This window comes from Chamaea fasciata, unplaced genomic scaffold (genome assembly GCF_029207755.1).
Source record: "Chamaea fasciata isolate MVZ Bird 193981 ecotype frontalis unplaced genomic scaffold, bChaFas1.0.hap1 SCAF_14, whole genome shotgun sequence".
Classification (NCBI taxonomy): domain Eukaryota; kingdom Metazoa; phylum Chordata; class Aves; order Passeriformes; family Sylviidae; genus Chamaea; species Chamaea fasciata.
The window spans coordinates 3,668,779-3,696,550 of record NW_027094099.1 but is presented as its reverse complement, the minus strand read 5'-3'; the positions used below and the strand labels follow the sequence as shown (position 1 = coordinate 3,696,550).

At 54.2% G+C, this 27,772-nt stretch overlaps 2 protein-coding genes and 2 non-coding genes across 5 annotated transcripts in view; 2 read left to right on the top strand and 2 right to left on the bottom strand.

Moving 5' to 3' along the window:
* The first annotated feature begins 5,776 nt into the window (after nt 1-5,776).
* TRNAH-GUG (transfer RNA histidin (anticodon GUG)) lies at nt 5,777-5,848 on the top strand. Its single transcript has one exon. It is a non-coding gene; the product is annotated as a tRNA-His (tRNA).
* A 1,009-nt stretch (nt 5,849-6,857) lies between these two features.
* Nucleotides 6,858-6,929, bottom strand: TRNAH-GUG (transfer RNA histidin (anticodon GUG)). The gene has a single exon. It is a non-coding gene; the product is annotated as a tRNA-His (tRNA).
* A 2,515-nt stretch (nt 6,930-9,444) lies between these two features.
* Nucleotides 9,445-17,922, top strand: LOC136296785 (sodium/nucleoside cotransporter 1-like). Its single transcript, XM_066196197.1, has 17 exons — nt 9,445-9,575; nt 9,800-9,894; nt 10,245-10,336; nt 10,719-10,908; nt 11,266-11,407; nt 12,142-12,255; nt 12,623-12,700; nt 13,033-13,113; nt 13,450-13,530; nt 13,670-13,795; nt 14,978-15,108; nt 15,317-15,485; nt 15,671-15,868; nt 16,321-16,402; nt 16,907-17,005; nt 17,457-17,568; nt 17,662-17,922. Exons 1-17 carry the CDS (start codon nt 9,507-9,509, stop codon nt 17,783-17,785), a joined length of 1,983 nt encoding a protein of 660 aa, XP_066052294.1. The 5' UTR covers nt 9,445-9,506; the 3' UTR covers nt 17,786-17,922.
* Nucleotides 17,923-18,216: 294 nt separating this feature from the next.
* Nucleotides 18,217-27,772, bottom strand: part of ALPK3 (alpha kinase 3) — a 32,906-nt gene continuing 23,350 nt past the window's right edge. For both annotated transcript variants that reach the window (XM_066196234.1, XM_066196235.1), the window contains 9 exons: nt 23,995-25,831; nt 22,945-23,092; nt 21,741-21,868; nt 21,473-21,508; nt 21,081-21,355; nt 20,667-20,755; nt 20,215-20,432; nt 19,968-20,016; nt 18,217-19,799 (listed from right to left, as the gene is read on the bottom strand). In XM_066196234.1, coding sequence (XP_066052331.1) covers nt 19,478-19,799; nt 19,968-20,016; nt 20,215-20,432; nt 20,667-20,755; nt 21,081-21,355; nt 21,473-21,508; nt 21,741-21,868; nt 22,945-23,092; nt 23,995-25,831 — 3,102 coding nt within the window. In that variant the 3' untranslated portion in view covers nt 18,217-19,477. The remainder of the gene's footprint in view (nt 19,800-19,967; nt 20,017-20,214; nt 20,433-20,666; nt 20,756-21,080; nt 21,356-21,472; nt 21,509-21,740; nt 21,869-22,944; nt 23,093-23,994; nt 25,832-27,772) is intronic.

The following is a 27,772-nucleotide window of genomic DNA, read 5'->3' as shown; positions in this document are numbered from 1 at the left end:
TTTGGCACAGGAAAGAGCTGGAATCACAGAGCAGAGGTCTACACAGCTGGGGGAGGTGAGAGAGGCTGAAATAACAGCAATGACACAAGGAGGAGACTCAGCACATAGTAGCCCTCCCTGCCAGGGGCTGCTGCTGACTGATCCATCAGTCATCACCTCAGCCACACCGAGCCTGGTCCCTGCCTCTGCTCTCAGTGCTGACAGCCCTCTGCACATCACGACCCCGAGTGTCACAAGTGCTCTGTGGTGTGTTCTGTTATTTCATTAACACTTTGACGAGGTGTGGAGAGCCCTGGGACACTTCATTTCCACAGGTTCAGCAGCATCCTGGAGAGAGGCCACTGAGAGAGCTGGATGACAAGAAAGGAGAGAAAAATAACTGCAGGACTGACACCCAGAGGGTGAGAAACACTTCTTTCACTGACAAATGCAAGGTTTGAGGGAAATTTCCAAACAGCCATTATGTAAACTCTTTGACGTTACTTCTTTTTCTGCAAAATCTTTTTGTGTGGGCTTAAGTCCCAGAGAGCTGAATTCTCCCCACTCAGCTCCTATGGGGACAGGGGAACCGAGACACAGGAGCTTTCCTGCAGCAACACCAGGATCATGACAGGAAAACCTCATGACAGATGCTGGCTTGGTGGCAACAGCTCTATTACATCATGCAAATTGCAGCATGGCCTCATCCAGCCTCTCATTTCCACACTCTGACACCCAGGTGGATACTCTTGGGGCTTCAACCATAGCACACATTCAGTCCCTTCATTGCTGGCCCTCCATGGGGTTTTATTTGCTCCTACCAAAGAGTTTGATGCCACAAGGGCAAACCTGCATCCAGCTGGGATAAAATGCCTGAATCTCTCTTCTGAATGAACGAAGGAAGCGGGACCAGCTGCAAGAGCATGGATCTGAACTCAATAGCAAGTGGTAAAGTGGAATTGATTGGAGCTGCTTGCACTCATCGATCTGAGGCTGAGCAAACTAAGGAGCTGGAGCATTTGCAGCTCAATCAGAGCAATGTACTTGTGGGGGCCTGTGCTGGGGGGCTGGCAGGGGACCTGAGTGCCCCGGGAAGGGGTTAATGGTGGGTTTGATTAATCCAGCTGCAACAGCCATGCTCACGCAGCTGGGTCCTTCTCCAGACAGACTCACTAGCTTTATGTTGCCTGGGGGGTGTGAACCACTTCTGGTACCCCCTTATATCTCTTAATTGGGCTGTCATCAGCTGTCAGGAAGATGGGTTCAGTGCACAAGAGCAAAACAGTGGGCATTCCTCCCACAGAGAGGGGATCAATTGCTATTGCCACCAGTCCAGTTTCTCTGAAAGGGCTGAGAGGCAGAAAATGAAGGTGAGTTCAGAGACGAGTGCAAGAACTGGAGAGGTGAGGGCTGGCAGGCTGCCTGGCAGCTCACGGTGGCCTGTTTTCTGCCCATTCAGCAGCACAAAGCTGGGTTAAGAGGTGGCTGTGTGCAGGCCATAAATCCCTGCAGCGGGAGGAGGCTCCTGCTGTGCACAGACAAAGGCAGAGTCAGAGCTGGGGCTGGCAGCTGGAATCAGGCAGGGCACTCACAGACCATGTGGCAGCATTTATTTAGGGCTGCGGGATGGCTGGTTCTCCCCTGGGATACTTTCCTCAGTTCCATCTTCAGCTGCATGCTGGACATACAAGGAAAGAGCTCCAGAGGCTGCTCTGGGCTGTGCTCCCTGGGTTTTGGACAGGACGGCTTTGATAAATCCCTGCTCCACACATTTTTTGGGTTCCATTTTCTTTGATTTCTGACCACTGGAGCCAGGTAAGGGCATCCCAAAATACAAACGAGCAGAAAATCATTCTGTTATATCCTGTTTGTCTTCCCTTCCAGTTTTCTTGCTGGCAGACTGGAAAATGTCCTTTGAAGTTCAGGCTTTGGAAGAACCAGGACCCACCTCATGTGCTGTTGTGGGCCCATCAAGCCTCTGGAGATCATCACAGCTGAACACTCATGTCAAGGAATGCTCATCAATCCTCGGCCCCTGTCTCATGAGCTACAATCATAGAATGGTTTGGGCTGGAAGGACCTTAAAGCTCATCTCAATCCAGCCCCTGCCGTGGGCAGGGACACCTTCCACTAGCCCAGGTTGCTCCAAGACTCGTCCATTCTGACCTGAAACACTTCCAGGCATGGGGCAGCCACAGCTTCTCTGCGCAACTTGTGCCAGGGCCTCACCACTCTCTCAGCCAAGAATTTCTTCCCAATATCCCATCTAACCCCACCCTCTGGCAGTGGGAAACCATTCCCCCTTGTCCTGGCATTCCAGGCCCTTGTCCCAAATTCCTCTCCAGCTCTCCTGGAGCCCCTTTAGACATTGGAAGGGGCTCTAAGGTCTCACTGGAACCTTCTCTTCTCCAGGTTAAGTCCACCACTTCTCCCAGCAGAGGAGAAGCAGAGGGGCTCCAGCCCTCAGACCATCTCTGTGGCCCTAGAAGAGGATGGTGGAGACTGTATGAGGTCAGGTTGATTGCAATTGTCTCCCGGTGTTTTGTCCTTCACTCCTAAAACCCACACAAACCTTCACCTTCAAATTGTCCCAGCCCCAGAACCTTCCCTGCTTTTCCTCCTGCATCCAGCTCTGCCCCAGCAGTGCCTGTGGGTATGTGGGATGCTGGGCTAGATAGTAGGGTTGCTCTGATTTCCTTAGGAAGGAAAGTGGTATTTCTGCAGCAGAGCAATTTCCGTGTTGGATTAATGTCCTCTGAACAGCCAGAGAGGACAGCATTGGCTTGCACCACTGCTTTTCCATCACCAGTAAAACATGGAGCACCTCCTCACAGCACTGGCATCCATTCTGCCTCCCCAGCACCAGCGCTGCTCCTGTGGCTGCTTTAGCAAGCTGCAAGAAAAAGAGGAGGTGGTGAGGATTCCCCTGCCTCCCACCTGCCTTCCTGAGACTGGGAAAGAAGGCCAGGGGCTGCCCCAGTGAGGGAACAGCTGGAGAGGCTGCTCGAGGGGCAGAGCAGCCGAGACAGCCACACAGTGATGAATTGTGCTTGTCCGTGTGCCAGCTGCAAGATTTATATTTGTGCCACAGAGAGGCAATGTCTGGGTGCAGCAGCACTCTCTGTCTGGCTGCACTGGTGTTTTGACATTCCAGGCACCTTTAAAATCCCATTGAATGCAACCCACAGGCATCAGAGGGCTCAGAGAAAAGACGTCGAGGGACAGAGCAGGGTGGGAAGAGCAGAGGAGACTGCCTGGAGCAGCCATCCTGCTCGGTGTTGAGCATCCTAAAGGGATCAGGTTACCCAGGAGACAGATGGGGTTCTCAATGCTCCCACAAGCTCATCTCTTTTGCTTCATGCTGTGTGAACATGTCCTGGCAGGTCCAAACCATCTGGACTAAAAAGCAGGTGGCAAAGGGCGGTTGGGGCCCTGACAACCTGGCAAGGTTTCCTTAGGAGTGCTCACATCCCAGTTCTGTTGGGAAGGGCAGCCTGTGGCAGAAAGTTGTGCTGTGACAGGCCACCACCACCAGCGATGGGTGGCAGCAGTTTCTTGCCTCCTCCTTCTCATCTACACCTGGTACCTTAGCTCTGTGTCCTTTTCCACCTCTCTGCTCGCTTCCATGTTTGGCTGACTCTCCTGTATGGCTGCAGTGTTATCTCAGCCATGCCTGTTCCAGCAGTTGAGGTAATTGTAATTCTGTCAACTTCCACATGCTGGAGACATCTGCCAAGCAGCCAAAGCATGAGCTCCACTGCCTCCTCCATGCCACCAAGGAGTCCACACTGTGTGAGCAGCGCTCAGCATCCACCCACCCACCCAAAAATGGGCTCTGCATCCTGCCAGGCCAGGAGTTGGGATAAAGGCTGTGGTGACACCAGCCTCAGGGGTCCCACTCTGCCTGCCCATGGGAATCCCTGAGGAGGAATCTCCTGGTCCTCCTGTGTGTCACTGTAGGTTCTTTGTCCCCACCAGCCATGGACAGCATGTCCTACCAGAACATGTCCCACAATCTCCTGTGGGTCCTGACCCAACATGGCAGTTGTCCAGGCCAACATGGAGCTGGGCTTATCCCTTCACCAGTGACACGGCCCAGCTCATGGCTTTGTGCCAGCATGGAGGAAGGCACAAGAGACCAGGCACAGGGCAGCACAAAGACTTTTTCCCTTCACAAGCTCATGACCTGGGATAGAGAGGTTGCAGTGATCCCACCTCTACAGCTCAGCTACACCTGTCCTGCAGGTGTCTGGTGGTTGGATTTGTGTTCTTGGTGCAGTCAAGGGGATGATGATGTATCAAACTCCTTGGGCATGGGAGGAGAACCACATATCTCCTTCCAGTGTCACTGCACCTACTTTGTTCCAGCACAAGGACACAGATGGTGACAGGGTTGGACACAGAGGAACAAAAGCTGTATCCCTGCAGTCCCATAAGAGGCATGAACTTGGCATGTGATCTTGGCTTGTGGTCAAGAGAAAGGTGGGACTGGAGCAGGACAGTAGCTAATGGAAACACAGGTCATTCAGATATTCCTTCACCATCTCCTGGTCAGCCATTGTGACATGGGAGAGCAGCTCCCACTGCAAAGGATCCCACCGTTGCTGAAGGACCACTGGTGCACACCAGCAAACTGCTGAGGACAGGATGAGGTGGGCATAGACAAAGGGAGGACAAAATGGCAAAAAAACATTCTGTCTTCCTCCACCACTCAGCTCTGTTGGGCCGGTTAGGAGCAGGATGAGCTCAGAGTGGCAGGAGCAATTACTTCAGAGAGTAATCAAGGTGCACAGGGCATTTCTCCAGTTTGCCCCAAGCCTCAGGAAGACTGTTTTAGATTTAGGATTTTCCAGCTCCAGCAGATACCCAAGGCCGGATGGGGTGCAGGGACACGGCCAGCAGGGTTGTAGGAGTCCCCTGCCACTCCCTGTACCCCCTCCCATGGGAGCTGCATCTGTGTGACAAGTGATGAGCTCAGCCCATAGGAAGGAGACTGTTTCTACGACCAGCTCTTCAGAAGGAATGAGTCATGCTGCGATCACTCTAAAATATTTTTTATCAAGAGATCTTTTTGATCGCAGGTGTTTGGAATTCTTTGCATACCTGTGAAAATGAAAGAACCTTCAATACTGGGAGCAGGAAAGCAACAGCAGCGGTGAGAGCAGAGTCATTAGGTATCAATAGGTGCTTGAGCAGGAGAAACAAGGAGTCCAGCACAGACTGATACCTGTTGCTGTTTCAGGGGCATAAAATCCTTAGCCCTTCTCTTCTCCCATTCCTCTGTGCCCAGTCGTTCATTAATCCTGTGGCTGGAAGAATCTTTACTCCCTGAGAAACACGCAGGGGAGCGAGAGGTGACGTAACAGCACCGTGAACGGGGTTGCCCTGGGATACAGAGGGCTGGGATGAGGGGAAGGGGCAGGATCAGGGTCAGATCAGGGAGCTGGGCCAAGGGCAGGGGATGAAGGTGAGGGGGTGAGCGCCGCAGGTGGGGTCAGACACGGAGCGACACTTGGGGGCTGGGGCAAGCGAGTGGGCGAGGGCCGTGAGAGCACCGGGGCCACGGCCCGGGCTGGGATGACGGGGCGGGCGCAGGGCGGGGGTCCTGGCGCGGGGCCCACCGCCCCCGCCCCGGCCGTGCCCGGGGAGCGCGGGACGCGGCTCCGGCGCTGCCGCGAGCGACTGCCCGCGGAGGGCGGAGCGGGAGCGCCGCGAACGGCCCGGCCCCGCCGCACGTCACCAGCGCCACCAACAACAGCCGCCGCGCCGCGCCGCCCGCCCAGAGCCCCGGTAGCGCGCCGTGATCGTATAGTGGTTAGTACTCTGCGTTGTGGCCGCAGCAACCTCGGTTCGAATCCGAGTCACGGCATCGCCCGGCGGTACCACGGCACACGGGCTCCGCTTTTTGCCACTCCCGCCTCAGCCACCGCATCCCGTTATTTTTGTCACGTCGCGCCGGTATTTCATTTTTCTTTCTCTTTTTCTGTCGGTTGCCGGCGGGGCTGCGGGGCCGGACCGAGCTGGTCTCGCTCCGCGGGCGCCGGGGGGAGGAGAGGAGGGACAGAAAACAATGAAATAACGTAAGACAAAAAAAATACATCAAAGTAGAAATAATAAATAAAATCACAAAATTAAATTTTAAAATTGACCAAAATTAGACGAGAGGAGAGGAGAGGAGAGGAGAGGAGAGGAGAGGAGAGGAGAGGAGAGGAGAGGAGAGGAGAGGAGAGGAGAGGAGAGGAGAGGAGAGGAGAGGAGAGGAGAGGAGAGGAGAGGAGAGGAGAGGAGAGGAGAGGAGAGGAGAGGAGAGGAGAGGAGAGGAGAGGAGAGGAGAGGAGAGAATGAGGTACAAAGTAAAAGTAAAATTGAAATAAAAATAGAATCTAAATAATAAGTTAAAATAAAATATTTAAAAATATTATAAAAATAAAATATAATAAAAACGATACTAGATTAAGTAAAATAAAAGTAAATAAATAAATAAATTTAGAATAATATAAAATGAACCATTAAAATAAAATTAAATATAAAAAAAATAGAAAGAACAAAACAAAAAATAACATTCGATGACATAAAGGTAAATAAATAAATAAATAAAATTAAATTAGGATAGAATAAATTAAAGAAAATATTATTGAGTATAAGAATAAAACAAAGTAAAAATAAAAAACTGAAATGAAAATTAAGTTACATTAAACAGATAAAATTAAATAAACGAAAATAAAATAACCAAATAAAAACGGAAAAATAAATGCAAAATAATAAAGTTCAGTTCAAAATAACAAGAGAAAACAACGAAACTGAACTATGAAATAAAACAAGGCAGAGAACAGCGAGGGCAAAAAGCGGAGCCCGTGTGCCGTGGTACCGCCGGGCGATGCCGTGACTCGGATTCGAACCGAGGTTGCTGCGGCCACAACGCAGAGTACTAACCACTATACGATCACGGCGCGCTACCGGGGCTCTGGGCGGGCGGGGCGGCGCGGCGGCTGTTGTTGGTGGCGCTGGTGACGTGTGGCGGGGCCGGGCCGTTCCCGGTGTTCCGTGAGTGGCTCGTGCGGGGCTGGTGGCCCTCGCCCAGGCGCGTGGGGAAGGTTACACCAGCGCCGCACCCGCAGCTTTCCCGGTTTCCCCCTTTGTCACCCACACACTGACCTCCGCCATCGTTCACTCTCCCCTCCCCAACCCTGGCCAGCTTTAGCGGCGGGATTGGCCAAAATCCACAGGCAGAAGGCGTGGAGCTGGCACAGAGAGTGGTGTGTTTACGGGCAGCGTGTGGCACGTGGTGCCCGGAGTGCCCGTGATGCCCTGCCTGCCCCGTGGTATCATTAATCACCGTCGTCTCAACTGATTCCTGCCAACCTTGGTTTGCCACCCTTGGAGCCACATCACTTCACCGCTCCCTGTGCAAACAAAGAGCGTGAGGTACCAGTAGAGTGCACAAACCTGGGCATGCAGTTCCCATCATCCCGAGAGAAAAGGTGGTTTCCAACACACAGCGCAAGGGGACACTTTTGTTGGCTTACACCCCGTCCTTCTGAGGGACCAGAGGACATGACTTCAAGCCACTGAAGCTTTGGACGCCACGTCTGCCCCACTCTGCTTTCCTTTGGAAAACATTTCCTGGGGTGGGGTAAGAGTTTGATTTCTACTTTCATTATCTCTCCTCAAGGCTCGTTTTGCCTGGGGGGAAAGTCTCCCGGCTGACCTTTCTTTGGATGGCACGGTGCCCCGCACGGCCACGCCGCCGGGCCCCCCCGCACGCCCGGGTGTGAGCCCCGGGAGGAGCCGGGGCGGCCCCGGCGCCGCAGTGCCCAGCCCAGCTCTTTGGACCGAGCTGTTAATGGGTAACCGGGCACGGGACCGGGAGCTGCGGGGCCGCCGGGGCTGGCGGGTGAGTGCTGGGGGACGGCGGGTGCCAGGGCGGGAGAGCCGTGGGGACACGGAGGGCACGAGGCCACCGGGGGTGTGAGGACGCGGGGGATGAGGCCACCGGGGGTGTGAGAGCGCGGAGTGCAGGGACACGGGGCAGAGGGTCCCGTGGCCACGCTGCTCCAGAGCCTGCGGGGGACACCAGGAACAGGAGTGCGTGGGGACACCCGTACACGGGGAGCACTGGGGCACCCCTCTGCTCCCTCCCTCATTATCTGCCTGTCCATGTAGTCCCACTCCTGAGGGGATGGCAGCCAATGAGACTGCACCAAAACAAGAGATTTTGGGGTGGGTGGGGCTAGGGACAAGGAGGTCCTGGGAGGCACCGAGCCTGAGATGGGGGCACAGCCAGGAACCTGGGGTGGTCCTGGAACTCTGTGAGATCCTGGAGGGGTCACTGAGACCAGATGGGTTCTGGGGAGTGTTCTTGAAGTGGTGGTGGACTTGGGGAGGGGGGGTCCTCCTGATCTCTGCCGGGGTCCTGTAGAGACATCCCTGAGCACCAGAAGCCCCAGTGATGATGGAGGCCCTGGAAGGGGGTGTGAGGTCCTGGGTTCCCACCGTGGCTCTGGGTGCTGCCCTGCTGCTGAAGAGCCATGAACCCAGGGACACATAGGGGCCAGCACACCCCAGTGGCTCCCCATGGTGGCTCTGCTGGCCTGTGGAGCCCTGGCCACACCACCTTCAGCTGTCATGAGGCCCCATGATGAGGAGCATGTTCTCCAAAACTCCCCCCCTTCACCTGTTGCATTTGGGGCTGAGTCTTTCCCTTCAGTGGACACTGCGAGAAACTGGTGATGACCCTGGAATCTCCTTCTCTGCACAGATCTCTACAATTCTCCTCAAAGCAAAGACAACATCTTACTGCCTCTGTCCTCACACAGAAGTGCTCCTATAGTTGATCAGTGCCTTGCCTGTGACTCTCTGCTCTTCCCTCATCCTTCTCCAGGTAGAGGAACCGGGAGGGTGTCCAAATGGGATGATGCTGCAAGGGTTCCTGCCCTGGCATAACACTGGTTCTTCTGGGTTTGCTGGACCAGTTCTCCCAGTATGATTCTCCTTTAGGACCAGCCCCTATGCAAACTATCAGTCATTCCTACCCATCGTTCCTTCACTGTGTTATTATCAGCATGAAAGGACCTTCTTCCTCATCTTACTTGGTTGTACCAAGACCTTTGGATGAGGAAGGATACTTTTTGAAAAATACCTCTTGCAAAGGGGCTCACAGAGGCTGGTGGACACTGTCACCAACTTGGAGGAGGAGTACCAGCACTCCCTGCTGCATATAGTCCTCTCCTATAAATCCTTGGAAGCACAGAAGAGTAAAGACCTCTCCAGAGCTATAGGAGAATAAGGAATTCTGCACCCCAGCACCATGGCCTGAGGACCTCATAGGATGGTCCCTTGATGTGCTGGGGCAGGACCTGCTCTGAATACTGACTGCAAGAGGCCTTATCCTCTCAGAGACCCAAAACTGAAAAGCAGAGTGGGACATTTGAGCTTCCCAGAGGTGATTCCGTATTTCTCTCCCCAGCCAGCATTGGGGCCTCTCAGTGCTGTTTCCCATATGCACTGAGGCAAAGGAACTTCTGGAGATGGAAGGAAACCAGATAACCCTGGACAGCCTTGAGAAGGGTACAGATAACCCAGCTTTCAGCTTCAAGGTAAGTTCCCTTCCCTTCCCTTCCCTTCCCTTCCCTTCCCTTCCCTTCCCTTCCCTTCCCTTCCCTTCCCTTCCCTTCCCTTCCCTTCCCTTCCCTTCCCTTCCCTTCCCTTCCCTTCCCTTCCCTTCCCTTCCCTTCCCTTCCCTTCCCTTCCCTTCCCTTCCCTTCCCTTCCCTTCCCTTCCCTCTGAAGTACAGGGTGCTCCAGTTAATGATGTTTTCCAGGGAGAGGAGAGACACTATGAGGAATGTGGTGGTCCACTCAGTGAGAGCCAAGAGGAGAGAAGAAAAGGGAAAGGGAGATTCTCCTCCTACTGCAGGTGGGACAATCTGCACAGAAGTGTGAGCTCTGCCAGATACAAACCTGATTTGGGAGCAGAGTAGGGTGGTATTGAGCACACGGGGGGGCAGTGTCTGATGGCTCTATGTGGCCTTGTAGGGTGCCACTGGCAGGTCTCTGTCCCCACAGCAGGTGATGTTGAGCATGCTGGGGTTTCTCACCATGGCCCAGCTGTACCACCTCCTGCTGTTGGAATTGCCCAGCGGGAGCCATGGTCATGGCCTGGCTCTGGTGGGCTGGCTGCAGCTGGAGTAGTTTGGCTTGGCTTGGGCAGATCTTTCACATCCATCTTCTGTGTCTCTCATGCCTCTTGCATGTGACTCTCCCCAGGAAGGCCCTGCAGCCAGCATCCAAAGCAAAGCGTTTCTGCAAGACTCATGCCAAGGCGTTGAGAAGAGTCGTCCTGGGGCTCCTTGGAGTAGGTGAGGACTTCCTGTCACTGAGACTCCACGTCCCCACCCCTTTGGCAGGCTGTGCCTCCAAACTCTACTTATTGAACACTGTCAAGTGTGTGGAGGTTGTATGCGCTGCCAGCAGCCACAGAGCCCCCTCTTCACCCCACCACTGCTGCCCAGTTCTATCTTCACCTCACTTTCCCCTGCTCTTTCTCTACCTGCCCAAAGGGCTTATTGTGCGCCTTCTGCTCTCTGCTGGGGTGGTGCTCTTAAAGTCTCCTCACGCAAAGATGGGATCCTCAAGGGTGGCCAGGGAAGGACATTGGGAGGAAATGAACCTCATGGTTGGCCCCAGTGAGTTATGAACCCGTGATCCTACAGCCTTGATGTTTCTGACTCCCTTCTCCAGCCTACCTGTGCTACTTCATTGCGGCATGTTACCTCAACTTCCAGCGAGCCCTTGCCTTGGTGGTCATAACTGCCGTGGTTGCCTTCTTCATCTGCTGGGACATCTTCAAGAAGCACTGTGGGGCAAAGGTTCTGCTGCTCCTCCGCCCTGTTGGGAATTGCTTCCAAAAGTGCTGGCCATGGCTGAAATGGTGAGTCAGGAGAAGGCAGGGCCAGATCCCTCCCAGCACCTGTTTTCACTCCCATGGCTCTGCCAGCACAAGCACAGCTGATGGCATCAGGCTGTGCTCTAGTGCTGTGCTGGCACCTCACAAATTGCAAGAATGGCCCAGCCTGGGAACCACTTAAAAACCTTTGCAGAAATGTCTTGCTGCTCTGCCTCAGTAGTGTGGTGGCTGGTCACACCCCTTGCTTGTGCCTGAGCTCCAGGTTTCTTCAGATACATGGACCTTACCATGGCAATTCCATCACAACCGACTCCTGCCCTTCATGACCTTCTCTCCCTATGGGGACATCATCTTGCTGACAGTCTGGAGTTTCTTCTGCAGGCTCCTGTGGGTGGCCCTCCTGGCAGGCTTGATTGTGTGGCTGGTTTTGGACACTGGCAGAAACCCAGAGCAGCTCATCTCATTAGGTGGCTTCTGCTTTTTGGTGCTGTTCCTGTTTGCCTGCTCCAAGCATCACAGTGCGGTACGTGCTTCAGGTGTGACTTGACCATCAGTCCCCTCACAGGAGGTGGCCACACACACTGGAGAACATGCACTTTGTTCCCCCTGGCATTCCCTTCTCTGGAGGAAGCAGAAGCCCAGCAGAGCTGGGTAGAGCTGGGTGCAGCCTGGGGAGCCAAACTGGTTGGGTGGATAGACCCCAAAGCTACCTCAATGCTCTTCTTCCCATTGCTCTCCTTCTACTTCCCATCCCAGGGCTCTCCTGCATTGCCTCTGTCCTGTTTTCTGCCATGTCCCTCATAGTGGGTCAGACCCGGAAACCCAGCACCAGACCCACGCCTGGGCTTCAGGTGCCTTGGGAGCCTTGGTCAGAAGTGATTGAAGTCCTGGTGACTTCCAGCCCAAACTGCTGCAATGCTTTGGGCAGTCCCTCCATCCTGCTCTTCCAAAGGGTTATTGAACAGTTTCAGTCTGGCAGGTCTGTCCTACCAATCATCATAAGGTCTTTGCGGTTGTATCCCAGGTCAGCCTGGCAGGTTATGTTCCATCCAATTCTAGAGTCTCACCAACTCATTTCTGGCTGTCACCAACTCACATTTGTCTATTTCTGTGACACTTTATTGGTCTCCCCATGATCTTCACCCAGGGCAGTGTGTGGTGTTTGTCATGTGCTGCTGCTGCAGCAGCTGGAAACCAGAAGGGGAAGCCTGTAGGCCTTGAAAACATTTCAGCTCCTGTTCTGCTTTTTGTCCCCAGGTGTCCTGGAGAGCCGTTTTCTGGGGTCTTGGTTTGGAGTTCTTACTCGGACTCTTTGTCCTCCGAACAACTCCTGGCACCCAAGCTTTCCAATGGCTGGGAGACCAGGTCCAGGTACTGCATCTACTCATCCCATCCTGTGCTTGTAACCCTGAGATTACCAGGAAAAGCAGAGTGTGGCATGGGGCGGGGATTGCATGCTCACGATTTTGTTCAGGACTGGAGGGAAGCCAGTTCTTCCCTGGTTTTCTGCAGCAGCCCAGAGCCCTCTGTGTGCTCTTCTTTCCAGGCTGTAGCAGAGCCCTGTGGTTTTGGGACAGCCCACCAGTATCCCCATCTTAGGTCTCAGAGGGTCATTCTCTGGTGTGCAGTGAAGCGAGCTGTGGGACTGGGGGCACAGCCCCTCACTAGGCAGAATGAGATATCAGGGAAGGACCTGATGGAGATCTCTGTTCTACCTGTGTAATTTCTTCCCTTGCAGTACTTCCTGAGCTACACCACAGCTGGCTCCAGCTTTGTCTTTGGGAACACACTCATTGAAGAAGTCTTTGCCTTCCAGGTCAGCCAAGGAATGGGGCATGGGGAGGTTTTCTTCTGTTCTGCCTCTTTCCTGGGTCCTGGAGAGCAGAGAGCTAAATGCAGCCAGATCTGCTGTGGTAGAGCCCAGTCATCTAAGAGATGGCTCTCCCTAAGCTGTGTATACACCTGTGGACTTCCTCAGTGCCATGGAGCATTTGCACTGGTCCCTGTCCCTCCTGCCAGCCTGGCTGAATGTTGTGGCACCCCAGTAGTGTGGGCTGGCTGTGCAGTACCACACCATGCCCAGCCTGGTGCCCACGGGTGCTGGGATGTGTGGCTCAGCTCTGCTTTAACCCTGTGCCTTGCCTGCAGACCCTGCCCATCATTGTTTTCTTCAGCTGTGTGATGTCCATCCTCTACTACCTCGGTGTCATGCAGTGGCTTATTCTCAAGGTAAGGCCTCACTCCTAGATCTGGGATGGCAGGGGAAAGGAAAAGAACCTGTTGTGTTCTCTGTCTACTATGGTCAGCTGAGAGATGTCCCAGGAAAATTGCGATGGTACTAATTTGGGGGGATTTGTCCTGCTTTAAGAATAGACGCAAGCCCCATCTTTCTAGCCCCTTCTCAGAATGCCAAAAAACCTGAACCTTCGAGCTGATGTTTCCACCTGGTCTGGAGGTGCTTCCCAGGATCACCTCCATGCAGAGGCCAAACAGTGCCTGGATTCATGGGTATGGTGGCAGGGTGTCAGGAGTCTCTGTCAACACGGTGGCCTTGTCTTTCCCCAGATCTCCTGGCTGCTCCAAGTCTCAATGGGCACCACTCCCACTGAGACTCTCAGTGTGGCAGGGAACATTTTTGTGGGACAGGTAAGGTCCTGGGCAGCAGATCCAGCTCCTCAGTGCTTGCAACTGAGCCTGCCCTGGAGAAAGGGTCTTCTCCCTCCCTGTGAGACCTGTGGCCCTGTATGGCTCCGTCCCAAGGACAGCAGGGTTTTCTCTTCCACAGACCGAAGCCCCACTGCTCATCCGCCCATACCTCACAGACATGACCCTGTCAGAGATCCATGCCGTGATGACTGGTGGCTTTTCCACCATCGCAGGCAGCGTGATGGGGGCCTACATATCCTTTGGGGTGAGTGCACAAGCATTTGGAGCCACACGCTCCCTGCTACAGGGTACTGACATGCAAGAACTGCCCTGGACTTGATGAGAGAAGACCCCCAGCAGGTGCCTCATGATCCCCTTCCATAAGCAGGATGAGAGCACGGTGTCCAGACTTACCTTGTCCCAAAGACACCTCATCTAGCCCCACCTTTGCTGGTCTGGCCAGAACCCTGGAGCTCTGCCAGGTAGAGGGCAGTGCTGTGGGACCCTTACCATGTGTCACTGCACAGCAAGCAGGGCAAATCCCACAGAATCATGGGATAATATAGCCTGGAAAGACTCTCGTGGGGGGGGTCTCTAGTCCATCCTCCTGCCAGCTGAGGTTATGGCAACTGAGGGGATGCCCAGGGCCTTGTCCAGGTTGGTGGTGAACATCCCATGGATGGAGATCTTCCCCAAAATCTCGTTTCCCCCAGAAGTGCCTCAGATGCAAGAAACAATTTTTCCTTATATCCAACTGAAACTGTGATTCTCACCTTTTCATTGGCTGTCACTGAGCAGTGTCTCCCCTCCAACCCCTTTTTAAATAGAAACAGCAATACTCACCCCCCTCCCTCTTCTCCCAACAGAACAATCCCTGCTCCTCTAGCATTGCCTGGGCACTGCTGGCACCAAGCCCCTAGGGATGCCCTCTCCAGTTCATCAGTGCTCTGAATAAACCTTCCCCTTAACCTGCTGCCTGAGCTCCTGCTATTTAAACATTAATTAGTCTCCTTAAATGGGGAATCAAAGGTGGAAGGTCAGAGAAATGAGACGTTGCCAGGGGAGGGGTGAGGCTGGGAGCTTGGCCCTTCATTAGCAGGTAGAAGTTAACAGTGTTATCCAACCTATTGCTCTGATACCGGTAAAAAGGAACAAGGAAGGGACAAGAACCATTATGATTAAGTCAAACAGCAGGAGAGATTAACATCACCAAGGCTACATTTGCTGCAGCTCCAGCAAATGCCTCTATCCAGGCGAGCTGCCCCATATGCACAGCTGCTCAGATAGGAAAACCAGCCAATTTTCCCACCTTGAGCAAGTGGAGAGGCCTGAACTGCTCTGAGTGTCACTGGCTGATGCCAGCCACGTACTGGGATGCCCTGGGGTGGCAGGTTATGGGGCACAGCCTTGCACAAAGGTGCCTATGCCTCTGGTCTGCACGTTGCAGATAGATGCAGCATCACTGATCGCAGCTTCTGTGATGGCTGCGCCCTGTGCCCTCGCCATGGCCAAACTTGTCTACCCTGAAGTGGAGGAGTCCAAGTTCAAGGGCAAAGCAAGCATCAGACTCGCCAAAGGGTGAGTGTGAGGAGAGGGGCAGTGGAGTGGGCCTGCATGAGTCCTCCTACTGCAGGGAAGCTGTGAGGGCACTTGGGGGCACAAGTGGACACTGCAGGTGGCCCAAGGCCAGGAGAGCCTGTGGTGTTCACACATCCATGGAGTGAGCGCTGACCTGGCATGGGGGATGCCCAGCCAGATGAGTACATGGCGGTCTTTTTCCATGCAGGGAAGAGCGGAACATCCTGGAAGCTGCTAGCAATGGGGCTGCCACCTCTGTGGGGCTTGTGGCCAACATTGCAGCCAACCTCATCGCCTTCTTGGCTGTGCTGGAGTTCATCAATGCTGCCCTCCGTTGGATCGGGGAGATGGTAGACATCGAGGGTCTTACCTTCCAGGTATCCCCAAGAGCTGGTTTGAGCTGCCAGATCCTGCATCCCCCACCCATCCCCACCTTTGCCTGCTGCCTCAGTGGGCTGCTGAGACCCTTGCTGGGTTTTTGGCATATCCTGGCAGCGGATGTCCAATCCGGGGACTGTGCAAGTCAGCTCTGAGTTGTTCCCTTCTGGGATGCTTTTCCCAGGTGATCTGCTCCTATGTCCTCATGCCTGTGGCCTTTCTCATGGGGGCAGACTGGGCAGACTCACCGGTGGTGGCTGAGCTCCTGGGGATCAAGATCTTCCTGAACGAGTTTGTGGCGTACCAGCAGCTGGCCACGTACAAGAAGAACCGTCTGATGGGCCTGGAGGAGTGGGACGGGAACCGGAAGCAGTGGATATCTGTGAGGGGCACCACTACCCTGCCAGGCACAGGGCAGGGATAGAGCCAGCTGGAATGGGGCATGGGACCTGGCCAGGCAGACAGGTGGGGGGCAGGCAGAGGATCATAGAACCATTTAGTTTGGAAAAGTCCTCTAAGATCATTGGACCAGGATGGTGGTGCTGGGAGTGGGCGGGCACCTATGTCCAGCTAGACCTGGATGTTTGCTAATGGCTGGGTGTGGGAGGAAGGAGTCAGTGAAGACCTTTTCCATTTATCCTGCTCCTTGATGGGACAGATCATGGTGCTACAGGGCCCCTTGTCCCCCCAGCTCTGCCTCTTCCAGGGAGAGCCTTCATCCTTGCTCCCAAAAACGGCGAACAGAGAAGGGCTGGGGTGGGGGACTTCCCTCTGTCATGTCTGTCTGGCTGCTCCTGGGCAGAGGTGACCATTCCCTGCTGCTGTGCCCTCCAGGAGCGAGCCGAGAGCATCACCACCTTTGCCCTCTGTGGATTTGCCAACCTCAGCTCCATTGGCATCACTCTGGGAGGCCTGGGTAAGTGTGACCTATGTCCTGAGTACCTCGGCACTCAGGGAGTGGGGTCCTGGGTCAGAGAGCAAGAGCTCAGCTGAGGCAGGAAGAATTTGCTGCCCTCAAGCCTCCACGTTCAGTCTCTGCCAGATAAAAAGCAGGATTTCCATGAGGTGACCAGGATGATTTTGCACTGTACCCATGGGCCAGAGCATATGCATGTCCCCTCAAGCCTGGGTGTCACCCAGCCACAGGGGAAAGAGCAGAGACTCCAGTGCTGGGAGTGCTCAGAGCTCTGGTGCATCACCCATAGGTGCAGGGCAGGCACAGTGCTCTGCCAGGATGGGCAGACAGCACACTGGGTGCTGGCTGGGATCACCACATCCTCCAGACAGCAGGAGTTGGGGTGGACAGGGCACTATGTGGCAGAGCCAGCTCAGGATTGAGGACACGTTCCTACCTGTCCCCCACCCACTGTAGAGCCAGAGCAAGGATCTGACTCACCCCAGTGTCTATTTGCCCCCACAGCTTCCATGGTGCCCCAGCGCAAGGGTGACCTTGCCTCCGTGGTGCTGCGGGCCCTGCTCACTGGGATCTGCGTCTCCATGCTCAATGCCTGCCTGGCAGGTAGGTCTCTGCCCACTGCCAGCAGGGCCAGAGAGATCCAGGGAAGCACAGGCACAGGGCTGAAGATCCCATAAATGCAGTGTTCAAGGATGGAGGTGGCTGGCCTGTCCCCCATGGCTCTGCCAGAGCCTTAAAGCCCTGCTCTCCCCTCATGGCTCTGCCAAGGGCAGCCCAAGTGCAGTGAGGGCTCCTGGGGCCCCCCATCCTTCTCTGGGCTGGAACATTTCATAGGCAACTTTTGGAGTATTGCAAGGGGCTCCCTAAAGTCTTGGGGGGTGAGGGAGGATGGTTCACGGGACCTGCACAATCCCAGGTATAGATTTGCAAGCAAATATAGTCAAGGTGTCGCACTTGTGAACAGGTATAGGGTACAGGACTTGCAGCTTGCTTGGGGTATGGAATTTGGATCCATGGTACCTCTTAAGTCCCAATAGGAGACCTTGTCCCCCAGGTCTCCTCCATGTGCCAACACAGGTGGGTGACTGCGCAATGTTCTTCAGCACCACCAACTTCAACTCGACCAGCTACACTATGTACACCTGCTGTAAGCAGCTCTTTGCCAGGTGGGTGTGAAGGACCTCGGAGCCATCTGGCCCTGCCCAAGGACCCAGGTAGTGGGGCAGCAGCTTGTCCTGACCCTGTGTCTCTCCTTCCAGCTCTGTGCTCCAGAATGGGACTCTCTCCTTCACGGGATCCTGGGTTGAACAGGCAGAGAGTGTGCTCTGGCTCAGAGAGTGCTGCATGTACTACAACCACACGTCCTGTGCAGGGACAATCTAGAACTGGGGGAACACCAGGGCCAACAAGGCCTATCTCCAAAGGTAGAAAAAACCCCAACAGAAACCTGAGCATTTGGTCTTCTCCACTCGTGCTGACGGAAGCTGCATATACCTTGCAACCTGCAGCCTTAGGTGCTGGCCCCATGGACACAAGGGAGCAGCTCCCAAATAAATTAAGGCAACCCTTGTGTGCTTGCCCTCAGACCCCTTCTGGCCCGACTATGGCTGTCCCACACAGCACAAGGTCCTTTGCTGGGGCTGCACCCTATGCCCACTGCAGACCTTGCAAGCTGAGCACCAGTCTGCTGCCAGTCTCAGGCTCTGGCCCCAACCCCCCAAAGCCAGTGCTTGAAGATGTTTTTCTCCCAAACACAAAGCCAACGCATCCCACTGGGTGCACCTCTCCCAGAGCAACCACAGTGCCAGGGAACAGGCCAGTCCTTGCTTTATTGCACTTGAGAGCACCCAGTTGCCAACGCAGCCACATTATGTACATTGGTATTTTACAGTTACCCAACGACAAAGGACCAGGAGCCCAGAGCACGCCATGCTCCCAACCTGGCTCCTTCCCTCCATTAGGCTGCACTGAGCCACTGCTTGGGACCCCACCCTGCAGGGTGATGTCACTGGCACCCAGCACCCTCCTGCAATGCCCTGAGGAAGGGGATGCTCTGCAGGGTGATGGAGCAGACAGTTCCTGTGGCTGTCCATCACTGCCTCGAGCCAGGGGTAGCAGGATTTGGAGTGGGTACTGCCAGCTGTTGCTGGAGTCCAGCATGTGCCAAGCAGGGGTGATGCTGAACACCAGATTGTGCTGTGTGGCTTGGGCATACAGGGTCTAGGTATGGCACGGGGGCAAGGAGGGCAAGTCCTGTGGGCTAGACACCCCCATGTGCCAAGGCAGAGTTTGGTATGGAGGAGAAGTTGCTCCTTTGCCCTGCTCCCAGGTATCCCATGTGAGGTAGAGCATCCTTACCGTAGCACTGGCCACCATCCAGAGCAGCACAGACACCCTCAGCAGCCACCCAGCAATGGTGTGGGAGACTTCCCTGGGAAGCAGGCGAGAGCAAGGGTGCAAAATCCCATCCCTGTGCAGCTGCTGGTACCAGTGCAAACACCCCGCCCTGGAACCAGCCAACATCCCAGAGCCCCACACCATAGCAGAGGAGCCCTGCAGCGACTGCTGGAACCCTCTGCAGGAAAAAAGGTGTGCCAGGGCACAGGGGACTGCCTGGGCACTGGTGGGGTTCTCATCCTTGACAGCACTGGCAAAGCTTTGCCCTGGGGACACAGAGAGGGACATGAGGTGCTGGGAGTCAGGAGAGTCCAGGCCTCCCGGTTTGCTGAGGAGCCAGGCAAGGACATGGTGCCTGCAAAGCCCAAGGGAGAAGCTCTGCCCTGCCTTAAGGAAGGCCTACGGAAAGTTGAGAGAGGAAAGCGAGTCCGAGCGTGTAGAGGCACATGGCTCCACAGGCTCCAGCTGAGAGGTACTGCGGAGGTGGCCTGTGGCTCACAGCCCCTGCAGCCCTGGCCCAGCTGCTCACGATTAGCACACACCACACAATGCAAACGCTGCAGGCCAGGCAGGTGCCCCATGGAGAAGGCCGCTGCCAGGGTCTCCCCGTCCCACACTGGTCACGTTCTGGGCCCAGGTTGGGGGCCAGAGTAGGAATCTCAGCTGCAGCAGCTCTGACTACTGTGGGCAGCTAGCTCTGTTGCCCTCTCCTGACCTGGGTTTGCAGGCTGTTGGGGCCTCCCCTGCTTCTGCAGCTCTCCGGGAGCTCTTCGGGCTCACAGAAGCCTTGCGGGTGCCCTGAGGACTTGTCAGCACCTTCTTCTGGAGCTGGGGGCTGGACTGGGCAGACTTCCTGCCCAGGCACGGACTCTTGGAGCCCTTGGGCTTGGCTGGCTCCAGCATCTTCAGGCCCAGGATGCCGCAGTAATGATTGCACTTGTGAGCGGCCGGGAACTGCTCCAGCAGGGAGGGGAAGCAGCTCTCCTTCAGCCCCTGGTACCTGCCAACAGAGTTTATCCTCAGCTCCTGCTTTGCACCAGGAGATGTCCCACAAGAGCAGGGAGGTGAGGATGGAGCCTGACCACATTTATCACCATTGCCCTTGTCAGGTAAGCCGCAGAGCTGGGGACAGCCAGGGCACCCTGCTCCAGAGCTGGAAGTCACTCACCCTTTCAGGTTGGTTGCGATCCGCACGTTGGTCAACTTCCAGCCCACTCCTGTAATTTATGAGGACAATCAGTCTCTGTCCAAAGAAGGACAAGCCACCAGCACCAAGGGCAGGTCATTGCCCTGGGTAGAGGGTTCCATGGCATGGGAAAGAGAGAGAGGCAGGAGGGTAAGCCTGAGGCTTTTCTCCCTTTCCCAGGCTGGAGGGTGGTGAGGGGCCATGGGCACCACACAGGAGATCCCTTTACCTTCCATGTCAGTCACAAGGATGTTTCCGTTTGTCCACTGGTAAACCCAGTGCTGGAAGGTGCAGCATTTGAGCACAATCTCCGAGGTGCCTCGTGCCACCAAGCTGCCATCCCTCTCAGTGACACAGTACTGCTCGCAGGGCCTGCCGAGGTCCTCCTCCATTGTGGCATAAGGGATGTTGTTGGCCGGACGATAAATCAGGTACAGAGGAATTATCCTGTGTGGGAGTTCACAGACAATGTCAGCATGGTGACCTCTCCCTCCTCTGCAGCTGAAGATTTACACCACAGTCTGCAACCCTGACTTTTGCCTTCCTCCCAATACCCCTTTATTTGTGGGAGTGGAGTGCACTGCCTTTGGGATGCCCCATCACCCACAGGAAATCTTCCCACCGTCCCCTGCAATGCTCTGCCAGGGCATCAAGCCAGTGGAGCTGCAGTACATCACTTACTCAGGCACCGCTCCAAAATCAGGGACGGCTCGTGCCTCAGCAGCAAAGATCTTGCAATACTCACGGCTGGAGTTTTGGACTTTACATTCCTGGAAGTACAAACAGAAGAGTCAAGAACCTGTCCCATCTTGCACCAATGCCTCCCTGGGACTACTGCCAATTGTTTCCCTGTCCTTGTGGTCAAAGGGTGAAGGGAAAGTCCTGAGCAGCTCCACATTGCTCAGATGGAAGAGCTGAAGCCAAGAATGGCAAGGACATGACTAGCCCCCTGGCTAGACCACTCCAGAGCATTCCAAAAGTGGAAGGAAATAGCAAAAGTGGGCACAGAGCTGGGGACTGTCTGGGGGCCAACTCACACACAGGTGGCAAAGGTTGGAGGGAGAAAGGTGGATGGTGGTTCACAAGGATGCCCACCTGGATGGTGATATCATAGTTCTTCTCGATAAGGCTGTTCTCATTCTTGGTCCCAAAGACGATGAAATTGTGCACTTTGATGATGCAGGTGTGGCCGGACTCAAAGACAGGCTCCAGGCCATAAATGGCTCTGGCACAGCAGGCTTTGCGCAGGAAACCAGCTCCCACTTCCATGTCCTCGCTCACCACGCGCCCGAAGAGCTTATCCCCCCAATAGCCTGCATCAGCCAGACCCTTGGCAAACACCATGGGTGTCATCTCGATCTCCTCTCCAACTGGTGGGGGGAAGAGCTGGTGAGGAGGGGACAACATGGGCATGTCCTGCTTCTGCCCCAGAGCTGCCTGCCCCACACAGAAAGGGGCAGAGTCACAGCTCATCACGTGGCCCTTACCTTCAATCTCTTCCCGCAGGATAAATCCTGACAACACTAGAGAAGACAGAAACCAAAGAGGTGTCAAGGTCCTGCAAGGATCCCATCCCTTGCCCCATGCTAGGGATCGCAGGTTAGGGTGGTGGGAATCAATTGGCGCACAGAGGCAGAAGCACCTCACAGAGGTGGTGTTACAGAATGTGCCAAGGCTCTCCCACTGCAACCTGGCACCAACCCTTCTCCACACCACCCCATGGCACACCCAGGAAGCTGTGAGAGGGCTCCTCACCTTCTGGGCTGAGCAGGAAATCTGTGGAGTCGGTGCCATACTCGTTGCTGATCACACACCGATAGACTCCACAATCCTTCTGGGATGCCTGCACAACAGCCAAAGCTGCCTGGCTCTCATCACCAGCACTGGAAAAAAAATGGAGCATGGCCACATCCCTGTGTGGTGGTGGGAGGCCACATGGGAGCCCTGTGACAGGCACTGTGGGTGGGCGATGTACTGCCCTTGGGGGGATGGAAGAAAGCTACAAACTAAGCCATCCCATGGGCAGCCCTGCTGCTCCTCCAGCATGTCATGCCACCAGGAGTCCTGCCCTGTGGTTTGTACCAACAGAGATGCTTATCCTCCAGGCAGGCCCTGCAAAATCTAGCTGGGATTGGGCTACAGACTGATGAAGATACTTGCCCCTGAGTGAGGCTGGGTCAGGGCTTCACAGAGGGAAGAGGTGGGACCCTCATCCTGAGACCCACTGGCTGAGCAGGCTCTGCTCTGGTCTGCTGGAAGGCAATGACCACTCCAGCCCGTCTGGCCCAGTTCAAATATCTGCCTCAGGAGAAAATTTCTGCCCCAGGGGACAATCTGTGCCCCAGATTCATCTAACTTACTGTCCGCCCATTATAAAGGGAGCTCAGGGGACACCAACGGTATCAGGCAAATCCTAACTGATGTGGATGATGTCCATACAGAAATTCTCTGAGCTTGAGAACAAGTTGCTCTCCATAGTAGACCCAAAGGATACAACCAGCTGTCTGAATATGTTCTCCCTGTGCAAGGGCAGTCCCAAGGGTAGAGAGGGCACACCCAGAGCTGCCTTCTCCCAGCAGTTGTTGCATGGAAGACCTTCCCAGCACTGCTGGAAGGCTGCCACCCTCACATGGATCCTTTGGGGTCCCAGTCTTGCAGTTCACACTCAGCTCTTGATTTCTGTGATGGGCATAACACCTTCTCTGCCCTCCCCAAGGTTTGGGTACCCAAAGCAGACACTCCAGATGGAGCATCAATAAGATAAATTTGGCAGCGACTCCCCATCTGGGCAATCCTTCCCTCCGTGAGCACTGATATGATGACACAGTACACATTGTACTGTGCCATGCACTGAGCTTCCCATGCTGCCTTAGCAAGAGGGGCACCTTCACCCAGTCAAGGCAAGGAGCAGGATGTAACAGGTGACAAGGACTGTGCTGTTGCGGAGCCGACAGGTTACCTTCTTTGGGCTTCAGCTACAGGGATCTCGTCCTTGTACCACGTCAGCTTAGAATCACTCAGTATATTGAAGAACTGGCACCAAAGTTTCAGGTTTCCTGATGCATCAGAAAATTGTTCTGCCCTGATCTTACGGACCACCTGTGGAGCTAAGGACAGGGTGCAAAGAGACGGGTGGTGAGACACAGAGTGCTGGCCACAGCTCTGGGGACAGGCCAGCCCATGCCCACACTGCTGCTCCAGGCTTTGAGTATCACGTGTGTCAGCACGTGTAACACTGCCTTCCCAAGGAAGGTCTCAGAGCTCCACTGCGATAAATAGATGGGATACAAGTGGTACAAATTTGTTCCGCCGTGCAGCACTGCAATACCCTGTGAGGCCTGGTCAGAGGAAAGGCAGAAAAAGACTGTGGAATATTGGAGAAAACACTATGGAATACTGGAGGAAACATTCATCTACTGAAGTAGGGATTTATCATGGTTACCTTTACTTTGCAAGAGAGCCGATTCCTATGAGAGTGTCACCTGGTTCCTTCAACCCCAGGATTATGCCTTTTTTAATGCGCTGCCACAAGGAATCAAATTAGCATTGACCACAGATGTAGAAGAGGAGTGTGTGCCCTGTGATGCCCACTGAATCACGGAATCACAGTTTGGGTTTGAAGGGACTTTAGAGACCACCTCCTCCCAACCCTCTTGCCATGAGGAGGGACACTTTCCACTCGACCAGGCAGCTCAGGATCCCCAACCAGCATCAGGCTTGATGAGGAACAGAACACAGAGACCAAAACTAAGAGGATTCTATGATCCCTGGGGCTGGGGAAGCCCAGGCTGTGGAGACAGCCGATGTCAGAGCTGCTGCCTCTTGCATTCCTCATCTCTCCCTGCACTGGGATAGAAGTCTTGGGGGAGACTTTTGGCTTTCACACAGCCAAAGGCTGATGCTGAAAACCCTACAAAAGCACAAAAATCATGTGGCCCCAGCTGACTATCACTGGCTCCCTTTGTGGCAACAAGGGAATGCGCTTCATGGGGATTCTCTCTTCCCTCACCTTTAAATGGGTTATTTGTTTTCTGGGACTCTGCTGGTTGTGATTCTGGCTTAGCATCTCCAGGGACTTCTTCCTCACCACAGGTGTCACCTGCAGGCTCCTCATACAGCTTAGGAACCTCCAATGTGGCCATCTTCCTCATCAGGGTTGGAGAGCACTGCTCTGAGTGAGAGGATGAAGCTGGGGTGGGAGAAGGCAACAGGGATGCATTTTTCCTGGATTGCCGTGGTGAAACAGTTGGACTTCTTGTGTGCCCCAGGCTCTCCGGGGTTGCCTCTTCTTCCACCCCCACTTGTTTGGGTTTTGGCAGGTATATTTTGCGCCGGGCCCCCAAAGCAAGCTCTTCTGGTGTGGCACAAGGTAGCTCTGCCAGAGTGTCAGCAGGGCTCTCTTCAGAGTTCCCTGGAGACAAATCAGAAAGAGAAGGAGCTACTCCTGCTGTGGGCATGCTGCCCACCACGATGGAGGGTACTGAGAGCAGGGGCGGCCCCTCGGCCTCAGGAGCACCCCAGGTACGTCTCTTTGGTGGCACAGGCCTGCAAGCCAGCATCTCCTTGCTGGTAACAAATTCCTCGTTAATCATTCCTGTGATCCGTCTAGATGTCCTGGGGGTCAGAGGCAAGTTCTCTGCTGTCTGGAAGAGCTGGTTGTTTTCTACTTTTTCCAAAACTTTCCTTGAGGTGCGAGGGCTAAGGCCAGCAATGCCTATCTCTGGGATCATGCCTTCCCCTGCATTTGGCTGCTCCTTGTCCCCAGAGTCAGTGTCCCCTTCTGTGGCATCCTTACTGCTATCTGACATTTTTAGAAGTAGCAGCAGGTAGTTCTTTAAGGAGGAAACCAGGTTTTTGTGCTGCATTTTCTCCTCCAAAGACATCTCCTGAGATCTCTCTGAGCCGGGCAGGACCAGCGGTACCTGTGGCTGAACCTCAGAGACTCCTTCCCAAGTCCCTGAAGATGCTGTTGGTTCCCGGCATGGAGCTGTGGCTGTCAGGATTCCTCCCTCCTTCCCTTGAGGTCCCATAGGCACTGGTTTGGCATTCTCCTCCTCTGACATGATGCCTGAAAACATCTCTCGTGGGGCAGATCCACCTGTTGTCGTGATTTCCGTTTCCCCACTCGCAGGAGGCAGCAGCTGGGCTCCAGACGGGACCTCTCCTGCAGCAGCCTCCATCCCTGGGCTTCCATTAGCTGCCAGCAGTGCCTCCTGAGCCACTGATGGCCTCACTGCAGGAGCAGGAAGGAGCTCTTCCTTGGCAAGAGGAACTGAGGAAGGAGCTGCCATTTCAGTGTTCTGATGGCCCACAGGTGTCCCTCCGGCCTCCCTGTGCACAGCCCCAAGGCATGGCTCTGCTACATCACTCCCTCCTGTCCTCGCACCAGGATGGCTCCCAGACAACTCTGCTCCTGCCTCTTTGCTCTTCCCATCCTTGACTGTCTGACATGGGATTTGTTCAAGAGGAGTGTTTTCTCCAGATTCTGGAGGAGCCAATTTTTTTAGCAATGACTCTTCCCCACCTTGGCTTTTGTTCTCTTGATTTAACAGTCCTTGCTGAGCCTCTCTGTCCTCTGGAACACCGGAATGTCTTTCTGCGTGTTTCCTGGGGGTTGCGTGCTCCTTGCCAGACTGTACACGATCTGGAGAAGGTGTTGGTGGCTTTGGTGGCTCCTGAGGTCTAAACCGAGGATTTGTCCTTATCACAGCCCCCCTGGCTTCCTGGCAAACGGGCACCTCTTTCCTGACCTCCTCTAGCTTACTAGCTTGCTGACTGGTCTCTTTCGCTGGACTGGACACTGGATGCTTTAGGTCACCAGGAGATTGCCCAACTCTTGCTGAAACCTGGTTAAAAAAAAAAAAAAAAAACAAACCGAAATTAGCATCATGTTACTGCCTGTGTCTGTGCAGTCATACTTGTGGTCCACCTGTACTACATGGCACTGCCCAAATTCTTCTTGAATCATGGGAATTACCCTGATACCAGTGTTACTCTGTCATCCAGGGTCTGATGGTTTCACCATCATCCCACAGGAGTGGGTCCCACCTGTCAGGCTGTACAAAATGTTTCCTCTTTTAATCAGCTCCAGTCCTTCTGCCTTTCAACACCCTTGCTGTGCACAGAGGCAAGAGATCTGCCTTTCTAAATCATTCAGTGGCTTTTAATCCAATCTCCTCTGACTCAGCGCCTTCCCAAAGAGCAAAACTTGCCCATTTTCACCAGCCATTGCTGACACCTTGCATAATTCCCTTGATGGTTTTAAAGACTGAGTGCTCCCCTATCTCCACTGTGAGAGGGGCAGTCGGCATGTCACACACTATCAGGACAAGGCTGCCGAAATGATTTATAGAGAAACTGTACACCCTGACGTTATCAGCACTATTCAACCATTCTGTTTCTCTGACGTTTGGGAAGCTCAAATGTTTCCAACCGCAGCTGCACCCAGCAAACGTGTCAGCAAGCTGCCTGCTGTGACAGCCAAGCTTTATCCCGAGGAGAGTTGCCCAAATCCTCCAGCCCCCATTTTTGCAGGGGAGGCAGCGATACTGCTCTGCCTGGCTGATGGGGACAAGGCACGGGGACAAGGTCCCCCTTCCATCCTGGAGGATCTGCTGCTAAGGATCTTCTCCTGAGGTCACTGACTTGAGTGCTAAGCCCCCCAAAATTAACGCCATGGGAAAGGAGGGCTGTGGCACTCAGACCTCTATTTTGTGCTGTTTTTGCTTCATTTGGTAGCTTGGGGAAAAGAGGAAAGCAGCATTCTCTCAGCATGCCCCCTCCCAACCAAATAAATGAATCATAGAATGGTTTGTGTTAGACGGGACCTTAAAGCTCATCTCATTACCATCCCTGCTGTGGGCAGGGAACCTTCCACTAGACCAGGTTGCTCCAAGACCCGTCCAACCTAGCCTGGAACACTTCCCGGGATGGGGCAGCCACAGCTTCTCTGGGCAACCTGTGCCAGGGACTCACCACCCTCACAGGGAAGAATTTCTTCCCAATCTCCCATCTGACCCTGCCCTCTGACAGTGGAAAGACATTTCTCCTTGTCCTGTTACTCCATGCCCTTGTCCAAAGTGCCTCTCTAACTGTTACGGCAATATGAGTATTGAAGGGCTGGGGTGGGGGAAGCACCATTAGAGGCTGTTCCTATCCATAAAATTAAAGAAATATAATCAAATCATCAGTTTAAAATTTAGGCAAGAGTGATTACCATGCAAATCTAGTTTCTTCTCTGGTCTTATAGAAGAGGATGTCCAGAGCCTGGCTACTGTCTGGCATTTTGCTACAGATAAATCCAGCTCAGAAGAGAAGTCCTGAGCATAAGGCACAGCTATGTCCCAAAGCCAGGAAAACAGTCATGCTATGACCTTTCTTGTTTAAGAATAAAAAAGAAAAAGACAAGTAACCCCTGTCCTTGGGAATAAAAATATCCTGAAACATGCCTGGCATTGGCCTTAAACGGCTTTAAACCAGCTTATTTGCTGTCACAAAAGCTTGAAGACTTTCCCCAGCAGCACCAACAAGCTGAAGCATTCAAATTCAAATCAGAAGCATTCCCTTTTGTCTCCTCAAAGGCATACCAGCTGACAAGTTACAGGTTTCCCTCTGTGAGTGGAGCTTTTAAAGAGAAAAAAATCTTGATGCGTGTCAACTGCTCAGGGATGACAGCCCAAGCCTGACTGCTGCGCACCAGCATCTTTCCATGGTTTTTGAGAGGGAGAGGTGTTAAAATGAGCAGAGAGGGAAGAAACAAATGGCTTTGCCACGGGCTGGCCTGAACA

Bases quoted from the DNA above. Each gene is read 5' to 3' on its own strand.
- LOC136296785 (XM_066196197.1), top strand. From the start codon at position 9,507: ATGGAAGGAAACCAGATAACCCTGGACAGCCTTGAGAAGGGTACAGAT. The intron at 11,408-12,141 runs GTACGTGCTTCA...TTTTGTCCCCAG, and splicing joins GCTCCAAGCATCACAGTGCG to GTGTCCTGGAGAGCCGTTTT. The intron at 17,006-17,456 runs GTAGGTCTCTGC...CTTGTCCCCCAG, and splicing joins GCTCAATGCCTGCCTGGCAG to GTCTCCTCCATGTGCCAACA.